The following is a 25238-nucleotide window of genomic DNA, read 5'->3' as shown; positions in this document are numbered from 1 at the left end:
GGTTAGCCAGAAAGGGCCTAAAGAGAGAGCTAAGAAGAGTCAGGAGGGGACATGAGAAGTCTTTGGCAGGTAGGATCAAGGAAAACCCTAAAGCTTTCTACAGGTATGTCAGGAATAAAGGTAAGACGAGAGTAAGATTATTAGCCTATCAAGGACAGTAGTGGGAAGTTGTGCGTGGAGTCCAAAGAGATAGGAGAGGCACTAAATCAATATTTTTCGTCAGTATTCACGGAAGAAAAAGACAATGTTGTCGAGAAGAATACTAAGATACAGGCTATTAGACTAGACAGGATTAAGGTTAGCAATTCTGGAACGTGTGAAAATAGATAAGTCCCCTGAGCCAGATAGGATTTATTCTAGGATTCTCTGGGAAGCTCAGGAGGAGATTGCAGAGCCTTTGGTTTTGATCTTTATGTCATCATTGTCTACAGGTCTAGTGCCAGAAGACTGGAGGATAGCAAATGTTGTCCCCTTGTTCAAGAAGGGGAGTAGAGACAACCCTGGTAATTATAGACCAGTGAGTCTTACTTTGGTTCTGGGTATAGGATTATAAGAGTTAGAATTTATAATCATCTAGGAAGGAATAATTTGATTAGGGATAGTCAACATGGTTTTGTGCCTCAAAAACCTTTTTGAGTTCTTGGAGAAGGTGACCAAACAGGTAGATGAGGGTAAAGCGGTTGATGTGGTGTATATGGATTTCAATAAAGTGTTTGATAAGGTTCCCCATGGTTGGCTATTACAGAAAATACATACGTATGGGATTGAGGGTGATTTAGCGGTTTGGATCAGAAATTGGCTAGCTGAAAGAAGACAGAGGGTAGTGGCTGATGGGAAATGTTCATCCTGGAGTTCAGTTACTAGTGGTGTACCACAAAGATCTGTTTTGGGGACACTGCTATTTGTCATTTTTATAAATGACCTGGATGAGGGCGTAGAAGGATGGGTTAGTAAATTTGTGTATGACACTAAGGTCAGTGGAGTTGCAGACAGTTGGGAAGGATGTTGCAGGTTACAGAGGGACATAGGTAAGTGCAGAGCTGGGCTGAGAGGTGGCAAATGGGAGTTTAATAAATGCAAGTGTGAGGTGATTTACTTTGGAAGTAGTAACTGAAATACAGAGTACTGAGCTTATGGTAACATTCTTGGTAGTACGGATGAGCAGAGAGATCTCTGTGTCCATGTGCATAGACCCCTGAAAGTTGCCACCCAGGTTGATAGGGTTGTTAAGAAGGCATCTGGCGTGATAGCTTTTAATGGTAGAGGGATTGAGTTTTGGAGCCATGAGGTCATGTTGCAGCTGTACAAAACTCTGGCATGACCGCACTTGGGATATTGCATACAGTTCTGGTCACCGCATTTTAGGAAGGATGTGGAAGCTTTGGAAAGGGTGCAGTGGAGATTTACCAGGATGTGTCTGTATGGAGGGAAGCTCTTCCAAGGAAAGGCTGAGGGACTTGAGGCTGTTTTCATTGGAGAGAAGAAGGTTGAGAGTTGACTTTATAGACTTTATCATACAAGATGATCAGAGGATTAGATAGGGTGGACAGTGAGAGCATGTTTCCTCGGATGATGATGGCTAACACAAGGGAATATAAGTTTTAAATTGAGGGGTGATAGATATAGGACAGATGTCAGAGGTAGGTTCTTTACTTAGAGAGTAGTAAGGGTGTGGAATGCAACAGTAGTGGACTCGCCAACATTAAGGGCATTTAAATGGTCATTGGATAAACATATGAATGATAATGGAATAGTGTAGGTTAGTTGGGCTTCAGATTCGTTTCACAGGTCGATGCAACACCGAGGGCCAAAAAGCCCTGTTCTGCGCTGTATTGTTCTATGTTCTATGGTGATAATGGGTTGCTTACCAGACTGGAGGTCTCTGTCTCGCAGTGTGCCACAAAGTTTGGTACTGGGTCCACTGCATTTCTTAATTTATATAAACGATTTGGATGGGAATATAGGAGGTACAATTAGCAGGTTTGCAGATGACACCAAAATAGGTGGACAGTCAAGGTGATTGTCTCAGATTATAATGGGACCTTGATCAGATGGGCCAATGGGCTCAAGGTTGCAGATGGAGTTTAATTTAGATAAATGTGAGATGTTGCATTTTGGTACGGCAAATCAGGGCAGGACTTATACAGTTAATGGTCGGGCCCTGGGGAGTATTGCCAAACAAAAAAGACCTAAGGGTGCAGGTGCATTTTGCCTTGAAAGTGGAGTTGCAAGTAGACAGGGTAAAGGCTACATTTAGCATGCTTGCCTTCATTGGTCAGTGCAGTGAGTGTAAGAATTGGGACATCATGTTGCAAATGTACAGGATACTGGCAAGGGCTCTTTTAGAATACAGTGTACATTTCTGGTTGCCCTTCTATGGGAAGGATGCTGTTAAACTTGAGGCGATGCAGAAAAGTTTTATAAGGATGTTGCCAGGGCTGGAGGGTTTGACCTGTAGGGAGGGGCTGAATAGACTGGGGCTATTTTCTCTGGAGCATCAGAGACTGAGGTGGTATCTTATAAAGATTTACAAAATCATGAGGGGCATGAATAGGGTGAATAGTCTTTTCCCTAGGGTGGGTGAGTTCAAAACTAGAGGGCATAGGTTTAAGATGAGAGGGGAAATTTTTTTTAAAATGACCTGAGGGATAACCTTTTCATGAGAGTAGTCAGTGTATGGAATGCACTACCAGAGGAAGTGGTGGAAGTGGGTACAATTACCACATTTAAAAGGGATATGAATAGGAAGGGTGTGGAGGAAGGGCTTATGCCCAAAACGTCGATTCTCCTGCTCCTCGGATGCTGCCTGACCTGCTCTGCTTTCCCAGCAAAACATTCTCGACAGTAAAAGTTTGACATCCTAGGCTTGTCATAGGTGCTATACAGGAATGTAAATCTATACTTTTATGTGTTTACAATCAGCACTGAAATTAAACAACTTTAATTATACATTCACTTTTGTATCTGAAGGATAGGATTTAAAATGGGTTTTAAATTCACTAATACCTATTTGAGGTGCTGCCTCAAAAGCATTTTAATCACCTATCACTTCTCTCCTTAGCCTCACATCCTTACTTCCCTTCCCAAACCCTCCACTCACCTCCAAATCCCAATAACAGTTTTCAAAAACATTCTTGTTGTCTATTCGCCAATTACAATTACCAAAAATTACCTTTATTCAGGAAACATTCCTGCAGATTACTGAATTACACAAGTCACTCCTTGACTGAAGAAACATGAAAGACAGAATTATAGGTCAGTTAGCCTGTCAGCATTGACAGGAAATTGCTACAGTCGAGACTGTGTTGCTGGAAAAGCACAGCAGATCACGCAGCATCCGAAGAGCAGGAGAATCGACGTGCTGGGCTGGAGCCCTTAATCAGGAAATGGCCGATTCTCCTGCTCCTCGGACACTGCTTGACCTGCTGTGCTTTCCCAGCAACACACTCTCGACTCTGATCTCCAGCATCTGCAGACCTCACTTTCTCCTAGGAAAGTGCTACAGCCTGTAATTGTAGGATAGAGTGATCAAACATCTTAAAACGTTTTACTTCATCAGAGGCGACCAGCGTGGATTTCTTCTAAAGGGCAGGTCACACAGATCATCGTGATTTAATTATTTTAAGAGGTCGCTGCAGCAGTAGTCAGGGAATGCTAATAAAGTCTTTCACAGGAGGTAGTTAGCTGAAGCTCCTGGAATAAATGGCAAATAATTGACCTGGTTAGAAAAGTGTCCGAGTAACAGGAGACAGAGAGTGGGGATAATGAGCAAAATGTGACTAAAAGGTATCCTGCAAGAATCTTAGTTAAATGACTTAGACAGTGGGAAAGAATCCAACTTGTTCACATTTTCCACAAGCACAAAGATTGTTGGGATTGTACCTCTGTACCCCATCCTTACTGCGGAACCAGGTTTCAAAATCTCAATAGCTCTCTTCAGAGTTTGGCCTTTGCATATGACACCATACATAAACTCTGCAATAAAGGACAGCATGGTGGCTCAGTGTTTACCATGCTACCTCACAGCACTAATCACCCAGGTTCAATTGCAATCTTTGGCAATTACCTGTGTAGCGTTTGCACATTCTTCCTGTGTCTGCATAGGTGTCCGCTGGGTTCTCCAGTTTCCTCGCACAGTCCAAAGATATGCAGGTTAGGTGAATTGACCATGCTAAATTGCCCTGTAGTGTCGAGGAATATGCAGGCTAAGTGGATTAGCCATGTAAATGCAGGGCTATAGGGATAGGATGGGTGTCTTTGTCTAGCTGGGATGCTCTTTGGATGGTCAGTGCTGACTTGATAGGCTGAATGACCTCTTTCCACACTGTAGGAATTCTATGATTCTTAGTATTGAGCTTGGAATTATGCAAACGCGTGTTTCTGGATTAACATATATGCGTAGTATGGATGTCAGCAGACTGCCTAGGAATTATATTTCATCTGCATAAAGTCCAAGTTAGGTCACATCTAGAATGCTGTGAATAGACTGGGCAGCTGACCTGAGGAAGAATATTTTGGCTCCGGAGAGAGTTAAGCGAAGGATGACCAGAACAATATTTGAAATCCAAAGGTTAAATTACAAAGAAAAATTGTTACTAGTTTGTATTCCTTGAAAATTATGATGATTAAGGGTAATTAGATCAAAATATTCAATATATTAAGACCAACAGATAGGGTAGAAAGAAGAAAAAAAGTCTTTTAACTTATTTGCGAGTCTAAGACAAAGTGGTTTATGTGAAAAATGAGAGCCATATCTTTCAAGAGTAAAACTAGGAAACAGTTTTAAGCATAGACGTTTGGACCTTTTCCCTACAAATTCCAATCGATGCTGGATCAATTATTAATATATATCAGAGACTGATATCTTCGGAGAATATCTAAAGCAAGTGGGGGTAAAGGTAGGTTTTTGCAGTTAGGTAAGGTGATCAGTCACAATCTCAATGATTAGCAGAACAGAAATGTGTAGCTAAATGGCCCTTCCAGTTTCTATGCAAGAGTTAGCCATTCATGCCATTGAACCTGTTCCACCATCCAATCTGATCATGGCTGATATTCTACTTTAATGATAAATGCCTGCTCTCTGCCCATATTCCTTGATGGCTTCAGTGTCTAGAAAAATATTTTGTTAAATATATTCAAGTAATTTGGCCTCCACAGCCTTAAGTCATACAGAATTCCATAGTCTGACCACCCTCTGAATGATGAAATTTCTCTTCATCTCAGTTCTAGATGGTCTACCCCGCAACTTGAGAATATATTGCCTTGTTCTAACCCACCCATCCAGCCTGTCCAAGGCTGTCAGAATGTTATACATTTCAACGATATCTCCTCTCATTCTTCTAAACTCTAGTGAATACAAGCCTCCAATCTCATCTCTAACAACAAACCTACCATCTCAGGAACCAGTCTGCTGAATCTTTGTTATATTCTCTCTATGGCAAGTTTACTTTTTCTCGGGTAAGGATTCCAAAACAGCACACAATGCTCTAGGTGTCGTCTCACCAAGTCCCTGTACAATTGTACCAGGACATCTTTGCTTCTGCACTCAACACATCCTTGCAGTTAATCCCAACATGCCACATGTGTTCTTAATTGCTTGCTGCATGTTTCCTCTCAGAAATGGGTTTACAAGGATACCCAGGTCCCCTTGTACACCAATGTTTCCCAATTCTGCCAGCATTTAATTAATACACTGTCATTCAGCTAAATCACTCCGAAGCTTCTTTACTTCTTCAACACAACTCACACTTTCACCTAGTTTTGAGTTGTCAACAAATGCAAAGTGTTGTAGCTGCATAGGAACAGCTTGACTACAGGCACAGCTTGTTCTGGAGCTCAGGTTTTCAGTACTATTGCCAGAATGTTGATAAGGCCCAAAGCCTTTGCAGTATCCAGTGCCTTCAGCCGTTTCTTGATATCACGTGGAGTGAATCAATTTGAGTAATAAGTGAGGCGATAGCCTCGTGTTATTACCGCTAGACCCAGGTAATCTTCTTGGAACCCGGTTCAACTCCTATCACGGCAAAGGATAGTACTTGAATTCAATAAAAATCTGGAACTAAGAGTTTAATAAGGACTATGAATCCATTGACAATTGTGCAAAAAAACCATCTGGTTCACTAATGTTCTCTAGGGAAGGAAACTGCCATTACCTGGTCTGGTCTACATGTTGACTCCAGACCCATAGCAATGTGGTTCACTCTTAGCTGCCCACTGTGCAAGGACCCAATCGGACTTCCCCATTGTTGAGGATAGGGAAATCTGCGGAGCCTCCACCACCTCTTAACTGTTCCAATTGTTCTTCACCATTCACAACTGGATGTGGCAGGACTGCAGAACGTAGATTGTGACACAACCTGTTTTGTTGCCAATATAGGATATTGTATACAAGGAGGCCAAGTCTTAAGGGAGGAGAGGGGAGGCACAAAATACCAGGAATTTTATACAATTATCAAAAAATTTGACCGGTCATTTCCACAGTAATTGCATGCATCTTACTCAATAAAGAATATTTTAATATTATAATAATAGAAAGAATATTTTAAGACACTGTACAACTTTCCTCACTTATGCAAAAGCCAATATTACATCATAAAAAGCTGGAAAAAAATGCTATGGTTTGCAATTTCAAAGTAACAACACCTTTTATTGATATGACAAAGCCCAACTTAGGCCATCCATGCTTAACCTATCGAGCACACATACTGGCCCAAAACTAGTAATTTGCTGTGATTATAAGTGTCAACTAAAAAGACTTAAAGAGTGGAAAGTGCTCCAACATTCTGAACAATTCAGTAGCTGATCACATCTTGTTTTTGTACTGTTGTATTTTTCAATTCTGCAACACAGGGGACAGGGACTATCCATTTCTGTCTGTCTCTCCTTCACTCTCTCCAGAACAAATCATCACTGAGATATTCAAACTTCGTTAAAGACTGACAATTCCTTCCACTTGTTTTTGAAAGTTTCTTCTTTAATCAGCCACTCTATATAGAGGGTGAAAATCATCAATATCGCTCTGCCTGCTATAAACTGGGGGAGCTGCAATAGAGGATTCCTAAGAACCTCACATTATGTAAACGGAGTTAAAGTGGCGGAAGAATACAGTCTACTTTTGTGGGAATTAACTAAGTATTCCTTCTCAAGAATCATTTCACTCAAATACCCTTTCCAGCCAGGAATGATGACCCTGCACCTGAGCAATCAGGAACATTAAGTAACTGAATAAATTTATCCTCCCCAAAAGGGAGAAACACAAGGCTTTTCTTTGACATACCTTCATTGCCAGTTTCAGCTTTTCTTGGAAATGGATCTCATCGGATCGGAGGGAATCTAACTCATGTTCAAGTTCAGCTCGCTGTGTGTTCACCTGCTGTACAATCATCTCCTGTTCCTTGCCCATCTCTAATTTAACGGCTGCTATCTTCTCCTTGTATCCTTGATCCAAAGCTCTGCGAAGGGGGAGATGGTCAAGCAGGTAAGGTGAGCAAACAATTTACTAGAGTTGCATTAAAAAGAATGGCTGAATACAACAATCACATCACAAAATGTAAACTGCCAAACATGTCAGCTATAACAAATGATATTTGGGATACGTGTCTTCTCCAGAAGTTGGAACTCATTACCATATACAGTCACTGGGCAGGTTAGCAGCAGATGGTGTGAGATGTATATACATGAAACTGATCTTTCTTTAACAACAGAAGTTTATTACATAAAAGATGTTATTTTGAAAAAAAACAAGATAAATGGAGAAGACAATCAAAATACAGCAAAACAAAGCTTCAGCCTTTTCCCCAACACTATTGGCTGCAGACACTCAAATCCAGATAAATTGTACACCTATTGCAGCACTTTAGGGCTCCATATTACTAAAGCTAATCTTTGCTGTGTGCTGCAGACAATTTGATGAGTCTTTTCCAAATCTGCCAACACTAATTTGTCACAAATCTGAAAGCCAAAACATTCTAATGTTTTGCAGATTTCTTATCAAAGTCTCCTGGTTTGTAAGTTTCACAAACTAAAAACTCTTCTGATGAGATGACTTGTTCCTTGCACTGAACTCCTTCAACTAAACTTGTTTTTAAACTCAACAGAGTTATCTTCACTAAAAAGAACTAAAAAGAAACTCTTAACTTTAGATTATTCTGAACTGAAAGCAAAGCTAATGGCCTCACATTTATTTTACGAACATAAAGCCAACAGTATAAACATCTGTGCATTAACATGATATGGGTCTGAAGACACTTCAGTTTGATAAATGTTGAATTTAGTCACTACTCCAGAAGGATTTTCCCAACCCTTCTTTTTTATTATAGAAACCCTCCAAAAGATAAACAACACTCAACTGCCTCTATTTTGAAATCCAAATACCAATATTAATTTTAATACATATAAATTTACCCCTTTCATCACAATTCATTTGAAGGGAAAATGAGCTACCTACATAAAGGGAGGAAAGAAAATAATGACATGTTGTTAGGGTTCAATCAAGCTGAATGGGAGTTTTGTGCTGAGCATAACAGTGTTGTGGGGCAAATGGCTTGCTGCTGATTTTGTATTTAAAAAGTTGAATCTGTTCCTATTATACATATTACTATTGAGAACTTTTTTCATTGTCTCCTTCTTTGGGATAAGACTGGGGCTGTGATAAGCTTCCAGAGTCACCTAGTACTCTTACCAAATCGTTATTCATATCATGATATTGCTAAAACCACTGTGGCGAGAGAGGTATTATAAACAAGTCTGTAGTCAGAATCGTATGTGCTATTTACATAACAAACAGTGATCAGTTGAGGTGGGAGGGGGTTAACGGATAGTTTTGGGGGGAACATTGGGAATTCAAGGCACTCTTGATCTAGTTGTCTGACCCACGTTAGAGGGACAACAGGGCCTCAGTGCCCATAACTTAGAATAAGAAGTTGCCAGAGGTTCCTCTTCCTGTTTGACATCCAGCTTTACTGATGAAAGGTGTGTGTGTTTGGAAATGAGGTCAGGTTAGGCTCGGATGTCTCTGGATAGCACACTGGCAGGAAAATACTCATCATTAGTAGTAAAAGCTTCCTGGTTGACACAGTTGGAGGGTACCTAAAACCCACAGAAACAAACTTGGGGAAGGAATAAACATCTTGAGCAAGATAGGGTCAGGAGCAAATTGATGAGAACATCAAAAGACAGTACTTCAACCCATCAAAGAGCTGATAAGAAACATTTTACAGGAAGCCCACCAATGCGTTCTTAACCATGTAGGTAGCCTGAAATTTTGATAGCGTTGAACAGGTCTTCCCCAAATCCATGATTTCCACCACTAAGGCAGTCATGGGCAGCAACTGCATTGGAACACCACCTCCAAATCACACACCATCTTATCTTTGCCACGTATCATAATTTTTTCACCATTCCTGGTCAAATCCTGGGATGCCGTACTTAATAATATTATGGCAGTGGCTTTGCTACACGCACTGCAGTGATTCAAGATGCCAACTCACTATTACCTCTCAAGGGTTACCATGGGATAGGTAATAAATAGCAACACTGCCAATAAGATGCCCCACAAATAGCTTTAAATTAAGGGGTGGTAGGTATAGGACAGATGTTAGGGGTAGGTTCTTTACTCAGCGAGTCGGGAGTTCATGGAATGCCCTGCCAGTAGCAGTGGTGGACTCTCCCTCTTTATGGACATTTAAGCGGGCATTGGATAGGCATATGGAGGATAGTGGGCTAGTGTAGGTTAGGTGGGCTTGGATCGGCGCAACATCGAGGGCCAAATGGCCTGTACTGCGCTGTATTCTTCTATGTTCTATGTAAATATCATTTCTGCGATCCACAATATTTTCTCCTCCTGCATCCTGGGAAATGTTCACACCTAGGGAACAAAAGTAAACAAAAAAAAAATCAACCAATGTCTCCTACTGACTTGATTTTGGTTTCATTGATCAATTCCATTGTGGCATGTTGGTCATCAACTTCTCTGGCTAGCTCGACATTACACCTCTCTGCTCTGTCCAAGTCTGCTTTGGTCTTTTCTCTCTCCTTATACAACTGCTGAATTTGTCTTCTGCAAAAACAAGGTTTGGTCAACATCAATTTGACATCATTGTTCATTTCTTATAACAAATAAAATAAATCAAGTAGGAATACTTAGTAGTAGTCATTTAGGATGAGATGTTTCCTACTCTATGTAACCAAAACATATTTTGATAATATACTGGCAATAGCTTCCCTACTTGAACACAGAGTCATAGAGTCATTATTATGATATTTCCCCACCATCTCTGATATTGGAAAGGTATCTTTGATTCCTGTGAGAATCAATAGAACAAAAGTATAGTTTACTGCCTCTGCTTTGGGTTTAGAAAAGTTAGTGCTTCAAGTCAAATATGATTATTCTTCTGAAAACAAAAAAAAAAGTCATTTGTCTCAAAGGAGTCATGTTCAACTTGAAACATTAACTCCTTTTCTCTCTCCAAAGATGCTGTTAAACCTACTGATTATTACATTATTTGTTTTTTCTTTAATTTTAGATTTTTGATTTTATACATGTTTAGTATTTTGTCTTGTCTGTATGATCCTTTCATGAGATGCACGTCACAGGTGGTAGCCTAATATTCCTTTAAACCAACCTGTGTAAATATCTTAAACAGAAGGAGGGTAGATAGACACATGACAGTTTATTATGTTTCTTATTAATATATTGATTATAACTATTGGAGAACCGAAGAAAAGTAAATGTAGATTTGTAACAAAAACAGAAATTGCTGGAAAAGCTCAGCAGGTCTGGCAGCATCTGTGAAAAGAAATTAAAGTTGACATTGCAAGTTCGGTGATGCTTCCTCAGAACAGTGTTTAATCTGGAAATCTGTGTTAGGCCTACTTACTTTGTAAAAGTAGAAAGTGAAGCTTGTGCAAAGTTTTCCTCACAGAGGTGATACATATATGGAATGTACTGCCAGAGGAAGTGAAGGATGCAGGAACAGTTACAACATTTAAAAGACATTTTGACAGGTACAAGAACAGAAAAGGTTGACAGGGATATGGGCCAAATGCAGTTGGACCAAAATGTCTCAGTTCATAATGTATGACTCTATGAGTCTAAATAAATGATGCATGGAAGGATCCTAATACATTCCTGTGAGAACAAGGGCCCATACAACCCAAGAAGCTCAATGTATTGGGCATGTTGTCAGACCAATGTACATTAAATTAGGATCGACATGTGATGAGTTAAAATAGTTTTCTGCTAAAAATAGGATTGTAAGGCATGTATTGTGTAAGTGTCCAGTGAGAACAAACATTTCCAAAAATAAACAGGAGGATGCAATTTCTTAAACTAAGTTCCCAGCAACATTTGTAACAACACCACTTGTATTTATATAAAGCAGTTTTAATGCAATAAAATGTCCCAAGACATTTCACAGGAGTATCATAAAACATATGGCAATTTAAGGCAGATGACAAAACGCTTTGTAAAGGAGGTTGGTTTAAAGGAATATCTTAAACAGAGGGAGGGTAGATAGACACATTACAGAGTTTAGAGAGGGAATCTATGGACTAGGGCTTTGATACCTGAAAGCAAAGGCAGTAATTGTGGAATAAGTAAAATTAGGGATGCTCAAGAGGCTAGAATTAGAGGAGAACAAATGTCTCGAAAGGTTGTTGGCTTGGACGAGATAACAGAGATGGGGAGTGTTGAAATGAAGGTCAAGAATTTCAAGCTTTTGCTAAGCCAGGAGTAAGTGTAGGTCATCAAGTATAGATGTGATGGATGGATGGAATTTGGTGAGTGAGGAAGGAAGAGGCACAGAGTTTTAGATGGCCTCAGGTTTACGGAAGGTGAAATGTGGGCAATTGGCCAGGATCAAGTTGGAATAGTCAAATTTAGAGCTAACAAAAGAATAGACAAGCATTTCAGCAGCAGATAAGAGGAGGCAGCACGGAGTTGGGCATTATACATCATACCTCTTCTGACAGCACTTTCCAAACCCATGATCTCTACCACCTGGAAGCACAACAGCATCCAAGCCACACACCATCCTGACTTGGAACTATATCATTCTTCCACTGCTGCTGGGTCAAATTCCTGGAACTCACTTCCTAACAGCACTGTAGATGTACCAATACATTAGGCAAAGCAGCAGTTCAAGGACAATTACAGACGGACAATAAATGCCAGTCTCACCAGCAACATCCTCTCCCATGAACAAACAAATTAAGTGGCAATTGGGAACCTTGATGTTGGCACAAATATATGTTTGGGTGAACATCTCAGGATTAATTTTACATCACAGATGCAAACAACATTGTTCAGTCTCAGGTAATTGCCAGAGTGAGGGCTAGAGTTGGTAGCTAGGGATAAAAATCTGTAGCTGTACCAAAAACACGGCTTTGATCTTCCCAAAATACTGGATGCCAAGTGCGCTGTCTGATAATCTAGTGACAGTGGAGGAATCTAAAGTAGTGGCAGCATTGACCAGGAACATGCCAAATCCTAGCACTTATGGGAAGTGATGCTGAGTGAAATGATGCAGTATTACCATTGTAATGGGATAATTGGAAAAGCATATATTCTAACAGTGAATCTTTAACTACAATTAATTACTTATACTATATAGCTATGTTTTGGTACAACTAATTGGTTACTCTTTCATTTTTAGGAATTGTTTCTTCACTGCAACTTTGATTATTGTTGATAATATGCACAAGATCAAAAAGAACAAATGGTGTTTAAGTGGGGCGAGCAAATCATTGCACTGGGGAACTCTCACAGGAAACAATAAAGATTCGATCCTGCATTGTAATAACTGCACGAGCGTTTACATTGGTGCTTAAAGTAATGAGACAAATTTGACAAACATTTTGATAACCCTGAAGTAATTCAATCTTCATCAAGTTAGTATCAGTTCAAGGGGTAGATATTCTCTCAGGAATGCAGCTCAAGGAGGATCTCCAATTAACAATGGCAAGACCTGGAAATATTCTGGACATGGTTCAGATATTTCTTCACAATTTGAAGCTACCTAATGGTTAATGTCGCACAAACTAAGACAATAGCTATACTGTGTCAAATGTAGATTCTTAAGTTAGTAGAAAAGGCTGAGGCCAGGGATAAAGAAGTTTCAGAATTCAAGAGCAGTGAGAAAACTAAGTAGGTGATGGAAATCTGGACATACTTAGAGCTGCAAGTACAACATTTTTCAAGCAAACAGAACAAAAATCAAGATCAGACAAAATAAATATCCAAAGCTGCAACACACTAGGTTAGCAGTGACCCTGGCAGACATCACAGGGGTCTCTACCACCTCATTACGTCATGTCAGGTCAAAAGAATGGGAGGCCAACAGGTGGCAGTATTGTCTTGGTCTTATACTTCCCTATCATATCATGCCTGAGGAAGAAGCAGAGCTCCAAAAGCTCGCAGTTTCAAATAAACCTGTTGGACTATAACCTGGTGTTGTTTGATTATTGACCTTGTCCACCCCAGTCCAACTTCCACATCTCCCATATCTTGGGATACTCAGCAGAGACTGAAATGAATAAAACCGGATGATGTTCAAAGGACTCCCCTGATCCAAACATTGTTGAGGAGATTTTGGGACAAAGGCCATGGTCATGAATGCTTCTGTACCCCCTTTACTTTTCAGATACCAAAGACCCACACTTGTACAGTTCAACCAGTTATGTTATATAATGAGGAGCAGTTGGATGGCCATTCAATTCCTTAGACGCTTGTCACTCTCAACAGTTCACTCACCTTCCCTGTAATCTGGAGTAAGGAGTAAGGAGAGAACATGATCAGAAATCTCCCAACTCCTTCAGAGGTTGTGAAGGCAACATGACTTCAGTTCTGAAGAACAGTCATATTGGACCGGAAATGATAAGTCTGGTTTCTCATTCCACAGACCTACCTGAAATTCTCCAGCATTTTCTGTTTTGATTTCAGGTTCCCAGCTACAACAGTACTTTGCTTTTGCTAGGGGGTTTGGGGATTACTAGAATAAAACAGGAGGGGTAAATTACAAGAAGGTGGCAGGAAGAAAAGAGATTGATGATATAAACCCGTGAATTTGAATGTAACCTGTACAAGTTACTAACATGAAACAAACCACTTCTTGTTCATACAATGGTCTCTTCTAGTTGGACCAGTAAATGGCTTTCCTCTATCACACTAGCTCAATAGCTCAATCAGGCCTTGTAGGATACCAATAGTCAAAGAGGATGATGGTAGGAAACCCAGCACAAAGTGAGGCAGAAACTCTGCTGCACATATATCAAATATTAGGTCTTTCATGGCACACCATTCTTATTTATAAATTAAAAGCCTAAACGGTTATTTGGGGGAAACAGATGCTGTACCAGAGGGAAATTTCAACAGCTTCAGCATTTCAATCAAGTAACTGTTGTGGACAGTCACCATTGTAAAGTCCAAAGTGAGACTTCTACAAACTTTGAATCAGAAGAGTGGGACGCATGACAGAATGAAAAATCTCCTCTGTGAATTAATCTTTCCACAAACCTACAGAACATAAGAGCCAGGAGCAGGAGTAGACTGTCTGGCCCTTCGAGCCCACTCTGCCATTCAATAAGATCATGGCTGATCTTTTTTGTGGCCTCAGCTCCACTTACCCACCCTCTCACCATAACCCTTCATTTCTTTACTGTTCAAAAAATTATCTATCTCAGCTTTAAAAACATCCAATGAAGAAGCCTCAACTACTTCACTGGGCCGGGAATTCCACAGATTCACAATTCTCTGGGTGAAGTAGTTCCTTCTTATTTCGGTCCTAAATCTGCTCCCCCTAATTTTGAGGCTATGACCTCTTGTCCTTAGTTTCACTTGTCAGTGGAAACATCCTCTCTACTTCTATCTTATCTATTCCCTTCATAATTTAATGTATTTCTATAACATCTCCCTTCATTCTTCTAAATGCCAATGAATGTTATCCTAGACTACCACTTATAAGCCAACCACCTCAACTCCAGAATCAACCTAGTGAACCCTCTTCTGCACCCCCTCTAGGGCCAGTAGACCCTTTCTCAAGTAAGGAGACCAAAACTACAAGCAGTACTACAGATATGGTCTCAGCAGCACCCTATACAGCTGCAACATAAACTTCCTGCTTTTAAACTCAATCCCTTTAGCAATGAAGGGCAGAATTCCATTTGCCTTAATTACCTGTTGCACCTGCAGACCAACCTTGTGATTGATGCACTCGGACACCCAGGTCCCTCTGCAAGCAGCATGCTGCAATTTCCTACTATTCAAATAATTGACATTTTTATTGTTATTCCTACCAAAATGGATGATTCACATTTATTAACATTGTACTCCATCTGCCAGACTTTTGCCCGCTCACTTAAATTATCTATGTCCATCTGCAAAGTGTCACAGTCCTCTGCACTCTTTGCTCTATGACTCATCTTAGTGTCATCCGCAAACTTTGACACACTAAACGTGGTCCCCAACTCCAAATCGTCTATGTAAATTACAAATAATTGCAGTCCCAATACTGATCCCTGAGGCACAAAACCAGTCACTGATTAGCAACCAGAAAAGCACTCACTTATGCCCACTCTTTATTTCCTATTAGTTAACCAATCCTCTATCCATACTAATACATTATCGGTAATGCCATGCATCCTTCTCTTACGCAGCAGCCTTTTGTGTGGCACCTTGTTGAATAGGTTGGACATTTTTGCAGGTGGGAATCACTGCTCAATTGTATCCTTACAGCGGTCAGTGTTATGAACACCATGATACACCCAGGTCTTATGCTGATGTTATTTCAGTTAACTGCGCTGCTAACAATAATTCATCTGCAAACGGAGTATTGGAAAACAAGGGCCAACCAGGACAGTTTTACATGGCAGACAACATTGAGAAGAATTGGAGGAGTGTAGGAATGACGGTCCATACTATCACGGATATTTTAATGTCTTGTACAACTTGTGGGACCAGCCTCTTCTTAAAGACCAGTTTGAGTTGAAAATGACTTTCCACTGAACATGGTGAGGTTGAATCTGAGAATGCAAGCTGTACACCATGTGTGGGCAGGGCGCTACATTTCAACTGATTAAGGGGATGATGCAATGCCAGAAAGTAAACACTCAGCAATATCTGTAATGATTTAGTGTATGTCTATCTGATCACCAGTGCTCAGGAGAAATGGTACTGAGCTAATTAGGTAATATAATCATGGTAATAGGACAGTTGAAAAGGACTGTGCAGGATAAAATGCTTTTCAGAGATCATGTACCTTTGTTTAACTAATTGGCTATACTATTTCTCTATTACTGGCACAATTAATTAATTATATAGTCACCCACACACATCTTTGCTTCAACATGATTTATTGATAATATGAATGAAGTGGGGAAAAAATACAAGTATAAGCAAATCATCTTATAGGACTTTCATAATCGTCAGTGGTGTTTTAATAAATGGCTGTTATATCTGCATGCATTTACATTTGTGTTAAAGTAATAAGACCAAATATAACAAGGCCTCAGGCAACTGTCTGTGTGGAGTTTGCACATTCTCCCCGTGTCTGCATGGGTTTCCTCCCACAGTCCAACCTGGGTCCTTGGCACTGTGAGGCAGCAGTGCTAAACACTGAGCCACCATGCCGCACTCTGCTATCTCAGAGTGTTTGGGGACTGAAGGAAATTTACCAAGATAGGGAGAGAAAAGGCCATGGAAGGATCCAAAAACAAAGATAAGAACTTTCAAATCAAGACACTGTTTTAACTGGATTGCATAAAGGTCATTGAGCACAGCTCCATTAAAGAGCAAGAACTGATACAAGGAGATGGCCAGCAGTGTTTTCAATGACCACAAGCTTATGGCGGGTATAACATTGAAGACCAGTGCATTACAATAATCTTGAAATAAAGGCATGGCTGAGTTTCAGTAACAGATGAGCCATGACAGTGATATTAGTAAACATTATGGAGTTGGAAACAGGTTGTCTTAGCAATGGCTTGGCTATGATGCAGGATGCTCACGTGGTTACACATGATATCCAGATTAGCAAATAATCTGGTTTAACTGATACAGTTGTCAGGGAGAGGGATGACGTTGGTGGCTGGCTAATAGATTTTGTAACAGTCACCAAAGACAATGTTGTCGCTGTTCCCAATGTCTGAATGGGGGCTATTTCTAATCATCTAGGAGCAGATGTCAGGCAATTCAGAAGCTGCGGAGGGATAGAGGGGGATGATGGTGAGGCGATCTGGATGTTCACAGTGTACATTTACAAACTAATGTGTGTTTTCAGATGATGTCACCAAGGGGCAAGTATATAATGAAAAATAGGAGGGGCCCAAGGATAAACCCCTGAGGGACACCAGAGGTCATAGTACAGGAGTGGGAGGAAAAACTATTGCAGGCAATTCTCCAATTGCAATTAAATGGATGAGAATGGAAATGAGCACATTTCCACCCAGCTGGATGGCAATGGAGTGACAATCGAGGAGGATGGCATGATCAAAGATGTCAAACGTGTCAAAAAAGGATGAATTTTCTTCTCTCACAGTCACATAGGACATAATTTATCACTCTCCTCCCTTCCAATTTTTCATCTGCATGTTGCCTCTTGCCTACATCATCCAAAAACATGGATCAGTTTACAAACATACATTGACAACACTCAGATCTACCTCGCCATCACCCCTATCTATCCTTCCAAGCTGTGTACTATGGAAGTAGCAGGGGATATATAATTGAGGGGATTCAAACAGGGAGTTCCAGAACAAAAGGCACAAATTTGGGAGACAATGTCAAGTACCTTAAAGAGGAAAAGCAGGTTGGAGGCAGAGTAGTTGTTTAAAAAGATGGGAGCCAGGGTAGGAGTAAAGGATTAATGTTTTTTGGGGGGGGGGGGGGGGGAAGGGTGACAGTGCAGATTTGAAAGTGATAAAACCCAAGGAGGAAGAGCATTAAAAATATCAGCTAACATGGGAACCAGGAAGGGGAGTTGGACAGTTAGTTGTTTAGTGGGATTTGAGTTGAAAGAACAAATGGGTGTCATGAACAAAATGAGCTCAACATGACGGAAAATGAGAGAAAAACTAGAAAAACGTTCAAGATCAGGTCTAGAACTGGGTGCATGTCTTGGAGGTTTGGTCTATTGGATTAGGGGAAGAAGGGGAAATGGCAAAGGCAACTGATCAAATGATCTCCATCTTACCACAACTATAAGATCATTAACCACCATTTCCGCCACCTCCAGTGAGATGCCAAAACCAGACACATATTCCCCTCCCCTCTCTTGTCCACCTTCGGCAGGGACTGTTCCCTCCAGGACACCCTGGTCCACTCTTTCTTCACTCCCAACACACCACTACAGCACTTTCCCCTGCAACCGAAAGGTGTAACACCTGCCCATTTACCTCCTCCATCCTCAGTATCCAGACTGTTTCGCAGAACACTGTTTTAAAAAATTCTCAAGGTCAAGGACCAGGCTCGCAGGAAAGTAGTCTGACACAGAACAAACAGCCAAGAGGCGAGTCTGCTAGAATATAAGTGTTTTATTCCCCGCAGCGTCGCCACAACCAGGTCTCGTACTTACAACGGGTCTGGTTTATACTCACTCTACGTGTTACCGGAACTGGGAGCCGTCAGTTCTCGTAGAGCGGTTGCCAACAACCCACGCTCGGCGGTTAAACGCAACCCCGGAGCAGACTCTACCGAACTGGAGACTTTTCCAGCTGATATACTCTTTTCGAGATCTAAACATTCATGTGAACAGCAGAGCAAGGCTGAAAAACACATTCCATTCTGGTCACATACAGATAAGAAGATTCACACGGGAAGGTGTGTAATAAGATTCACACGGGACTAAGCGACACCTTCCATTTTCGGTTAGATTCACACATGTATTGGGACACAATTTTAACCCTTTCACCACATTCCACTGCTTGGCCCAATACATGTGTTACATTATGAGCACACATGTATTGGGACACACCACATTCCACTGCTTGGCCCAATACATGTGTTACATTATGCCCATATGTATTCTTTCTAACAAGCGCCTACGTACATGCCAAATATACAAGCAAGTCAGGACATTACAGCATGTTAAAATCACCAGGACCGCTACCAGGATCGACAAGGGTGGGAACAGGAATGTCCCCGCAGTGGAGGACATACCACTCAATATGTCCCACCAATGATGAGCTGACTCCACGTCCACTACACGGGCAGCATGTACTACCTCCTGTCCATGTATAAAGGTAGACACCGTAACCTTGGTGACATTGGTTTGATGCTTTCGTAATATCTGCTTAAGCTCCTCGGATCGGTCCAATGCTCGCTTAAACCGATCCAGGGAAATGTTCCAAGGATTCATCAGCACTTTCCACTGCACCTTGGTAAAGTGGCGAGCACTGCTATAAGTGGTCAACAGATAGGTCTGATTCTGCCAGTGCCACTGATAGACATTTGAGAGGCATCCCGAGAACGGTGCTGAGGGAAGCACAGGATGTGGATTATTGGTAGCCACACAGAGCGTGTGTGGCCCAATCTGCCACATCATGTCCCTTGGAGTTTCAACAGTCCATTCGCACAGGGCCGTTCCCTTAGTCAAGCAAGGGTCCCGATACCTGTCCATCAGTAGGCAAGTTTTCCCCTGATCAGTCTGTTCACAAGCGGACAGATCATAGGTAATATTGGTATCTGGGCTAAACCACTGTCCCCTTGTCTTCAGAAAATAATATCCAGAAGATGTAATCACTGGTAATACATAATATCGACAGACCGTAACAGTGTGGGTTACATTCATGGTAACAAAGTATCCGTTACACATAGTTGCGTTACACCATGTTCGTTCTGGATGGGTTATCATCCACAATTTCTCAGATACATTCCATATTCCCCTCCACGCTTGTACATTGGGGGATGTTACCACACGCAAAAAGCGTTCTTTCTGTATTTGAGCATGCAACATTTGAATATGACAGGCAGTCCAATTTAACTGAGCCGTAATGTTCTCAAACAGTTCCTGAGTGGCACCCCAGACATCCAGTTCCCATTGCAGAGATCGTATCATTATTTCAGCTGTCTCTCCTTGAGTCATCATTACGGATGGCATCCACCTTCCAATAGTATGTAGTCCTTGTGAGGTGGCCTGTCCCGTGTTAGATAATTTAGTACGGGTTACCTCAGAGTCAATGGCATTCGAGATACCCATAACAGTTCCTGCGCCTCCCAGCAGGGTGTCATACCACGCTCGTCGCCGCCTCTTGGTATGACACTCGGGTATGAGGGGCAACTGTACCCGCCAATGAACATCAGTGTGCAGTACCGCCCGGGCCATCTGTTGACAAGTTGACATAATAGGGGCCAACTGTGTTCGATGCGTCCGCACGCCCCCCGTGGCACCCCTCTTCGGTGCTGGCCCGCCCCGCGTGGGGTTTAATAACGCCTCAGACGGGGCGTTCGTCGAGGGCAGTACCATTATTAACCACATGAATCGATGACGATTCCGAATATCGGTGGCATTGCGCAGCCACAGATCTTCCCCCCGAGCTGTGACGCTCCAATGAGTCCCCGTTGTCCCGCATGTCTGGGTGCGTCGGTCCCACAAACACGTCTTGACTTGGGCATTTACCACCAGGGTGCAATTAGGCGGTATGAACGATATGTCATATTTTTCCCCATCCCGGCGCATGTAGCACTGTGCACACGTGTACAATTGACAGTCGCTGGTGAGAGTCAGAACAACGCACTGCTGACCGGGTTCACATGTAAAATTGTCCTGCGTCCGTCGCTGGCTACTGGCCTCCCACCGCACCTCATGGCGGGCGACCGGTACCAGCGTCCAGGCCGTGATACCGATGCCCTGGAGTGGCCATCCGATCGCGAACATCGCCAATAGGAGTCGCAATCCCCATGACCACCCCATGTTCAAGGCGGAGGGCCAGCCTGCGGGTGCATAGCAATTACAACATTATTTAGGTCTCACGTAAGTAGCACTGGTTCGCCGGGACGTTTGCCCAGGTCGGGTCCCCGGGGTACATAATGGTGACCAGACTGTCCTTCCCCTGTGCTATGATTTCGGCCGGCCTGGGGGGGCCGGTCGTCTGGCGCACCCATACCTTGGCCCCCTTAGTGTCAGTAGACCCAAATCCCCCCGTCCCACGCTCAGTAACCGTAACGGGAGCTCCCGTCTCTTCCACCGTTGTAAGGTTACATGGCTTAATGACCAATTGCGCTATTCTGTCCCCCTTCTGTATCACGTAAGGTTCAGCAGTGATGTTGACCAGGACCACCCCCAACTCCCCTTGGTAGTCCGCGTCAATTACGCCTGCCATCACATCAATCCCCTTTAGTGACAGTCCCGACCGCGGGAGGATATGCCCATAGGTTCCAGGGGGACAAATCAATCCTAATCCGGTCTTAATCATCGTAGGTTTCTGTTGGATCAAAGTCTGGGCAGTTAGTGCTCGTAGGTCCAGTCCAGCCGAAGCCGGCGTGGCCCTTACGGGAATATCAGCTTCCTCAGCGAATTTCCACATTTTAATAGGCTGAGTCTTTGGGGTATCACATACTCGTATCATCCTATTCAAGGGTGTTACCCCATTTCCTAATGGGCGGTTATTAATTTGTTTCACCACCCGAATTAGTTGCTTCTTCCAACCTGTTAAGTCATTGCAACCTCCTGCTTTTCGTAGTGAGGACTTCAGAAGCCCATTCATTCATTCAGAAGCCCAGTCGTTCTATAAGTCCCGCAGCTTGTGGGTGATAGGGTACATGATAAACCCATTCCACGTGGTTATCGTGACACCACTGCTTTACCACCCTTCCTGTGAAATGGGAGCCATTGTCACTCTGGACCTGTATGGGCAATCCATAAAATTGTTCAATCAAATCTAAACATCGCAAGGTAGCCTGTTGATTGTTGTGACGACAGGGATGGGCTACCAAAACCCCAGACATAGTGTCCACAGCTGTACATATGTGGTTACATCCTTGTGAGGAGGGTAAGGGACCCACAAAGTCCATTTGCCAGCTCTGTCCCGGACCATCCCCCCGATGGATATGTCCCATCATGTGTTGGGGCACTCCCTGCCGCTGATGTTGACACTGCTCACACTGGTTTACTGCAGTCTTAACATCATCTACCATAAGATCTATTCCTCGGTCTCGAGCCCATTGCAAGGTTCCTTGCACTCCCCAGTGCCCAGCCTTAAGGTGTGCCCATCTAGCTAGGTCCACTGAGGTGCCCCTTTGCACAATCATGGTTCGGACGATACCATCCACATATCGGTTATGTAGAGCTTCCACATCATTTCGAGATGTATGGGCATCTACGTGGGTGATGTATATGACCAGGTATTGAGCTTTCTCCCATATATCTTCCCATAACTGTTTACCCCATACTTCCCTATTCTGGATCGTCCACTGATTGGCCTGCCAAGTTGGCATCCATTGTGTCATGCCGTGAACCACTGACCACGAGTCAGAGAACAAACAAACTCCCATGACCCCTGCTTGCATGACTACCATATGCACTGCTTTTAATTCTGCCCACTGACTACTTTTTCCCTCCCCTAATTCTTCTAGGGTAGTGCCTTGTTTTGGGTTAAAGGCGGCAGCTTTCCATCTACGCTGTCCCGCTTTCCATTGGGCTGACCCATCTACGAACCAAGCCGTGGCTTGTTCATCCGGGGTCAGTTCATCATACCGTTTTCCCATCTTAACGGGTGATTCCTTGTATTTAATCACCTCAAACCGTTTTTCCCCTTCCTCAGGGGCCTCCGCCACTTGCTCATGTAGGACTGACACTCCTTTCTGTCCAGTCCGCACTCTCTCCGACACATACCATTTCCATTTAATGATGCTGCTCTCTTGGGCAGTTCCTATTCGGTGGGTAGTGGGGTCACTAAGTACCCACGGAAGAATAGGGATAGCTGTTCTCATGATCACTTCATGTCCAATGGTCAGGGCTTCGGTTTCCACCAAGCCCCAGTAGCATGCTAATAACTGTTTCTCAAAGGGGGTATACCGTTCCCCTGCCGGGGGTAATTTTCGGGACCAAAATCCCAATGGCTTACGGGTTCTTCCCTGTTTTTGCCATAAGCTCCAATTGGCATAATCCCCCTGTGCTGAGACTTGCAGTTCTACAGGTCCTGACTGTATCTTTCCCAAGGATACAGCTTGCTGTATCGCTTGCTTGGCCATTTCAAATGCAGTTTGATGGACCTCCATCCATTCGAACGCTGCCTTTTTCCTCGTAACTCGATACAAAGGTTTTAAAATTTGTCCTAAATGGGGAATATGCTGTCTCCAGAATCCGAATAACCCAATAAATTGCTGCACGTCCTTCTGGGTGAGGGACGGCAAAGACCTGAATCTTATTTTTAGCTTTCGCAGTGATTTCCCTTTCCCCCTTGTTCCACACGATTCCTAAGAATTTTACCGTTTGTGAGGGACCCTGGATTTTGGCTGGGTTGATCTCCCACCCATATCCTCGCATATGTTGAACCAGTTGGTCCAGCAATTCCTGAACCTGCTTCTGACTTGTCCCCTGTATCATCATATCGTCAATATAGTGCGAGATCATCACTTCGTCAGGCACTTTAAAGGCAGCCAAGTGTTCTGCAACTATCCGGTGGCAGATAGTAGGGCTATGCAGATATCCTTGGGGCAATCGCGTGAACGTGAATTGTCTACCCTCCCAAGTGAATGCGAACTGTTCCTGCCTATCTTCGGGAATAGGAATTGTGAAGAAGGCATTAGCCAAATCAATTACTCCGTACCACACCCCTGGATGATGTTGGATTCGTCCTATAATAGTGACGGCATCCGGGACCGCTGCCGTCAAGGCCGGAGTGTGACGGTTTAGTTGCCGATAATCTACCGTCATCCGCCATGACCCATCGGCTTTATGTACGGGCCATAAGGGGTTATTCCACGCCGTGGTGCATGTCCTAAGCACTCCCGCTTCCAAATAATCCTTAATTGTGGCGGATATTTCTTTATGTCCGCCGGGAATCCTATACTGTCTAAGACTTATTACGCGATCGGGATGGGGAAGGGGTCCATTTTAACCTTTCCCACTAACACCGTCCTACAGCGCAAAGCCATTTTCGTGATTCCAAATTCAAACTTCCCTTGTTGGAGGTGAAGTGTTAAACCGGCCAGAATGTCCATTCCCAGGATCCATTCTCTAACTGGTGTAATGATAATTGAATAAGTTTTAATGGGCATTGTACCTATCTTTAGGGGCAATTGTACTGTTTTTCCTTCAATCAGATTACCTCCCAGCCCAACCAGCGTGACTGGGGTTCCTTTAAACTTATGGGGCGTCCCATAGATTAAGGTGGCCTCCGCCCCTGTGTCCACTAGAGCCATAACGGTTTGGACGGATTTGCGAATGTCGTCTGCTGACCATTGTCTCGTTCGTGGGCAAACCCTTGGGGCTTAGCCCGATTCCTATTGTTCCTCCCATTCATCTTCCCCAGACAGCACTGGGTAAAGACGTTTGCCTCGCCCTTCTTTGTTCTTGCCTTTCTTACTAGGTTTCCGGCCACGCCTATCCACTTTATAACACTCTCGGAGGGGAGGCCGTACCTCCTCCTCCTCCTCGTCCTCCGAGGATTCCCACCGCTGGGAAGTGGAAGTTCTACCCCTTCGAGGCTCATTAACAACCGGACCCCGTGTCTGACATTTTTGTGTTAGTAATTCCACTAGGTCTTCCATAGTGGGTCGGGACTCCGTCTCTACCCGGGACACCTTCAGTCCCTTTCGTCTGCATAAGTCTTTTAATTCCGGTGTAGGTAGGCCATCAATCTCCGATGCTGGGACCTGCGCCCGTATCAAAGCTTGCCACAAAGCACGCCGTGAGGGGCCTTGGTTACTTCCTTGATTAGGGTTTACTTTTCCCCCTGCCCGAGCCTCAGGGCGACGCCCCTCCGTGCCCCCCTGAGAAGCACGGGTTGTGGGTCCCCAATCCCCCAAACCACCCATCTCCCTCATCATACTACGGGCATCTCCTAGGGTTTCTCCCCGTCCACTCAACATTATGGTTAATAACAGTGGTTTATAATGGGGGGGGGGCAGTCTTCACTAGGTGGTCTCTAGTCTGTCTACTAACATTTGTGTTATCTACCTCGTCCAGCACTCCCAGCAACAGGGCATCCCGCACACACAAACGGGTTAGCCTCTGAACCCCTTCCTTAATTGTTGTCCAAGTTCCTTCCAAGGGGGGCCAATCGGACGGGAAGGGATACTGTTC

General features: G+C 43.2%; 1 protein-coding gene across 4 annotated transcripts in view; it reads right to left on the bottom strand.

Annotated features, from left to right (window-relative positions):
* The window catches only part of ninl (ninein-like), a 160007-nt gene that overhangs the window by 53200 nt on the left and 81569 nt on the right, over positions 1-25238 (bottom strand). For all 4 annotated transcript variants that reach the window (XM_087991556.1, XM_087991559.1, XM_087991557.1 and 1 more), the window contains 2 exons: positions 9917-10057; positions 7277-7451 (listed from right to left, as the gene is read on the bottom strand). In XM_087991556.1, the coding sequence (XP_087847682.1) occupies positions 7277-7451; positions 9917-10057 (316 nt within the window). The remainder of the gene's footprint in view (positions 1-7276; positions 7452-9916; positions 10058-25238) is intronic.

This window comes from Chiloscyllium plagiosum, unplaced genomic scaffold (genome assembly GCF_037043375.1).
Source record: "Chiloscyllium plagiosum isolate Xiang-an unplaced genomic scaffold, Cpla_swu_hap1 HiC_scaffold_10, whole genome shotgun sequence".
NCBI classification, from domain to species: domain Eukaryota; kingdom Metazoa; phylum Chordata; class Chondrichthyes; order Orectolobiformes; family Hemiscylliidae; genus Chiloscyllium; species Chiloscyllium plagiosum.
The sequence above is the reverse complement of the archived record's forward strand: the minus strand, read 5'-3'. Positions and strand labels throughout refer to the sequence as shown.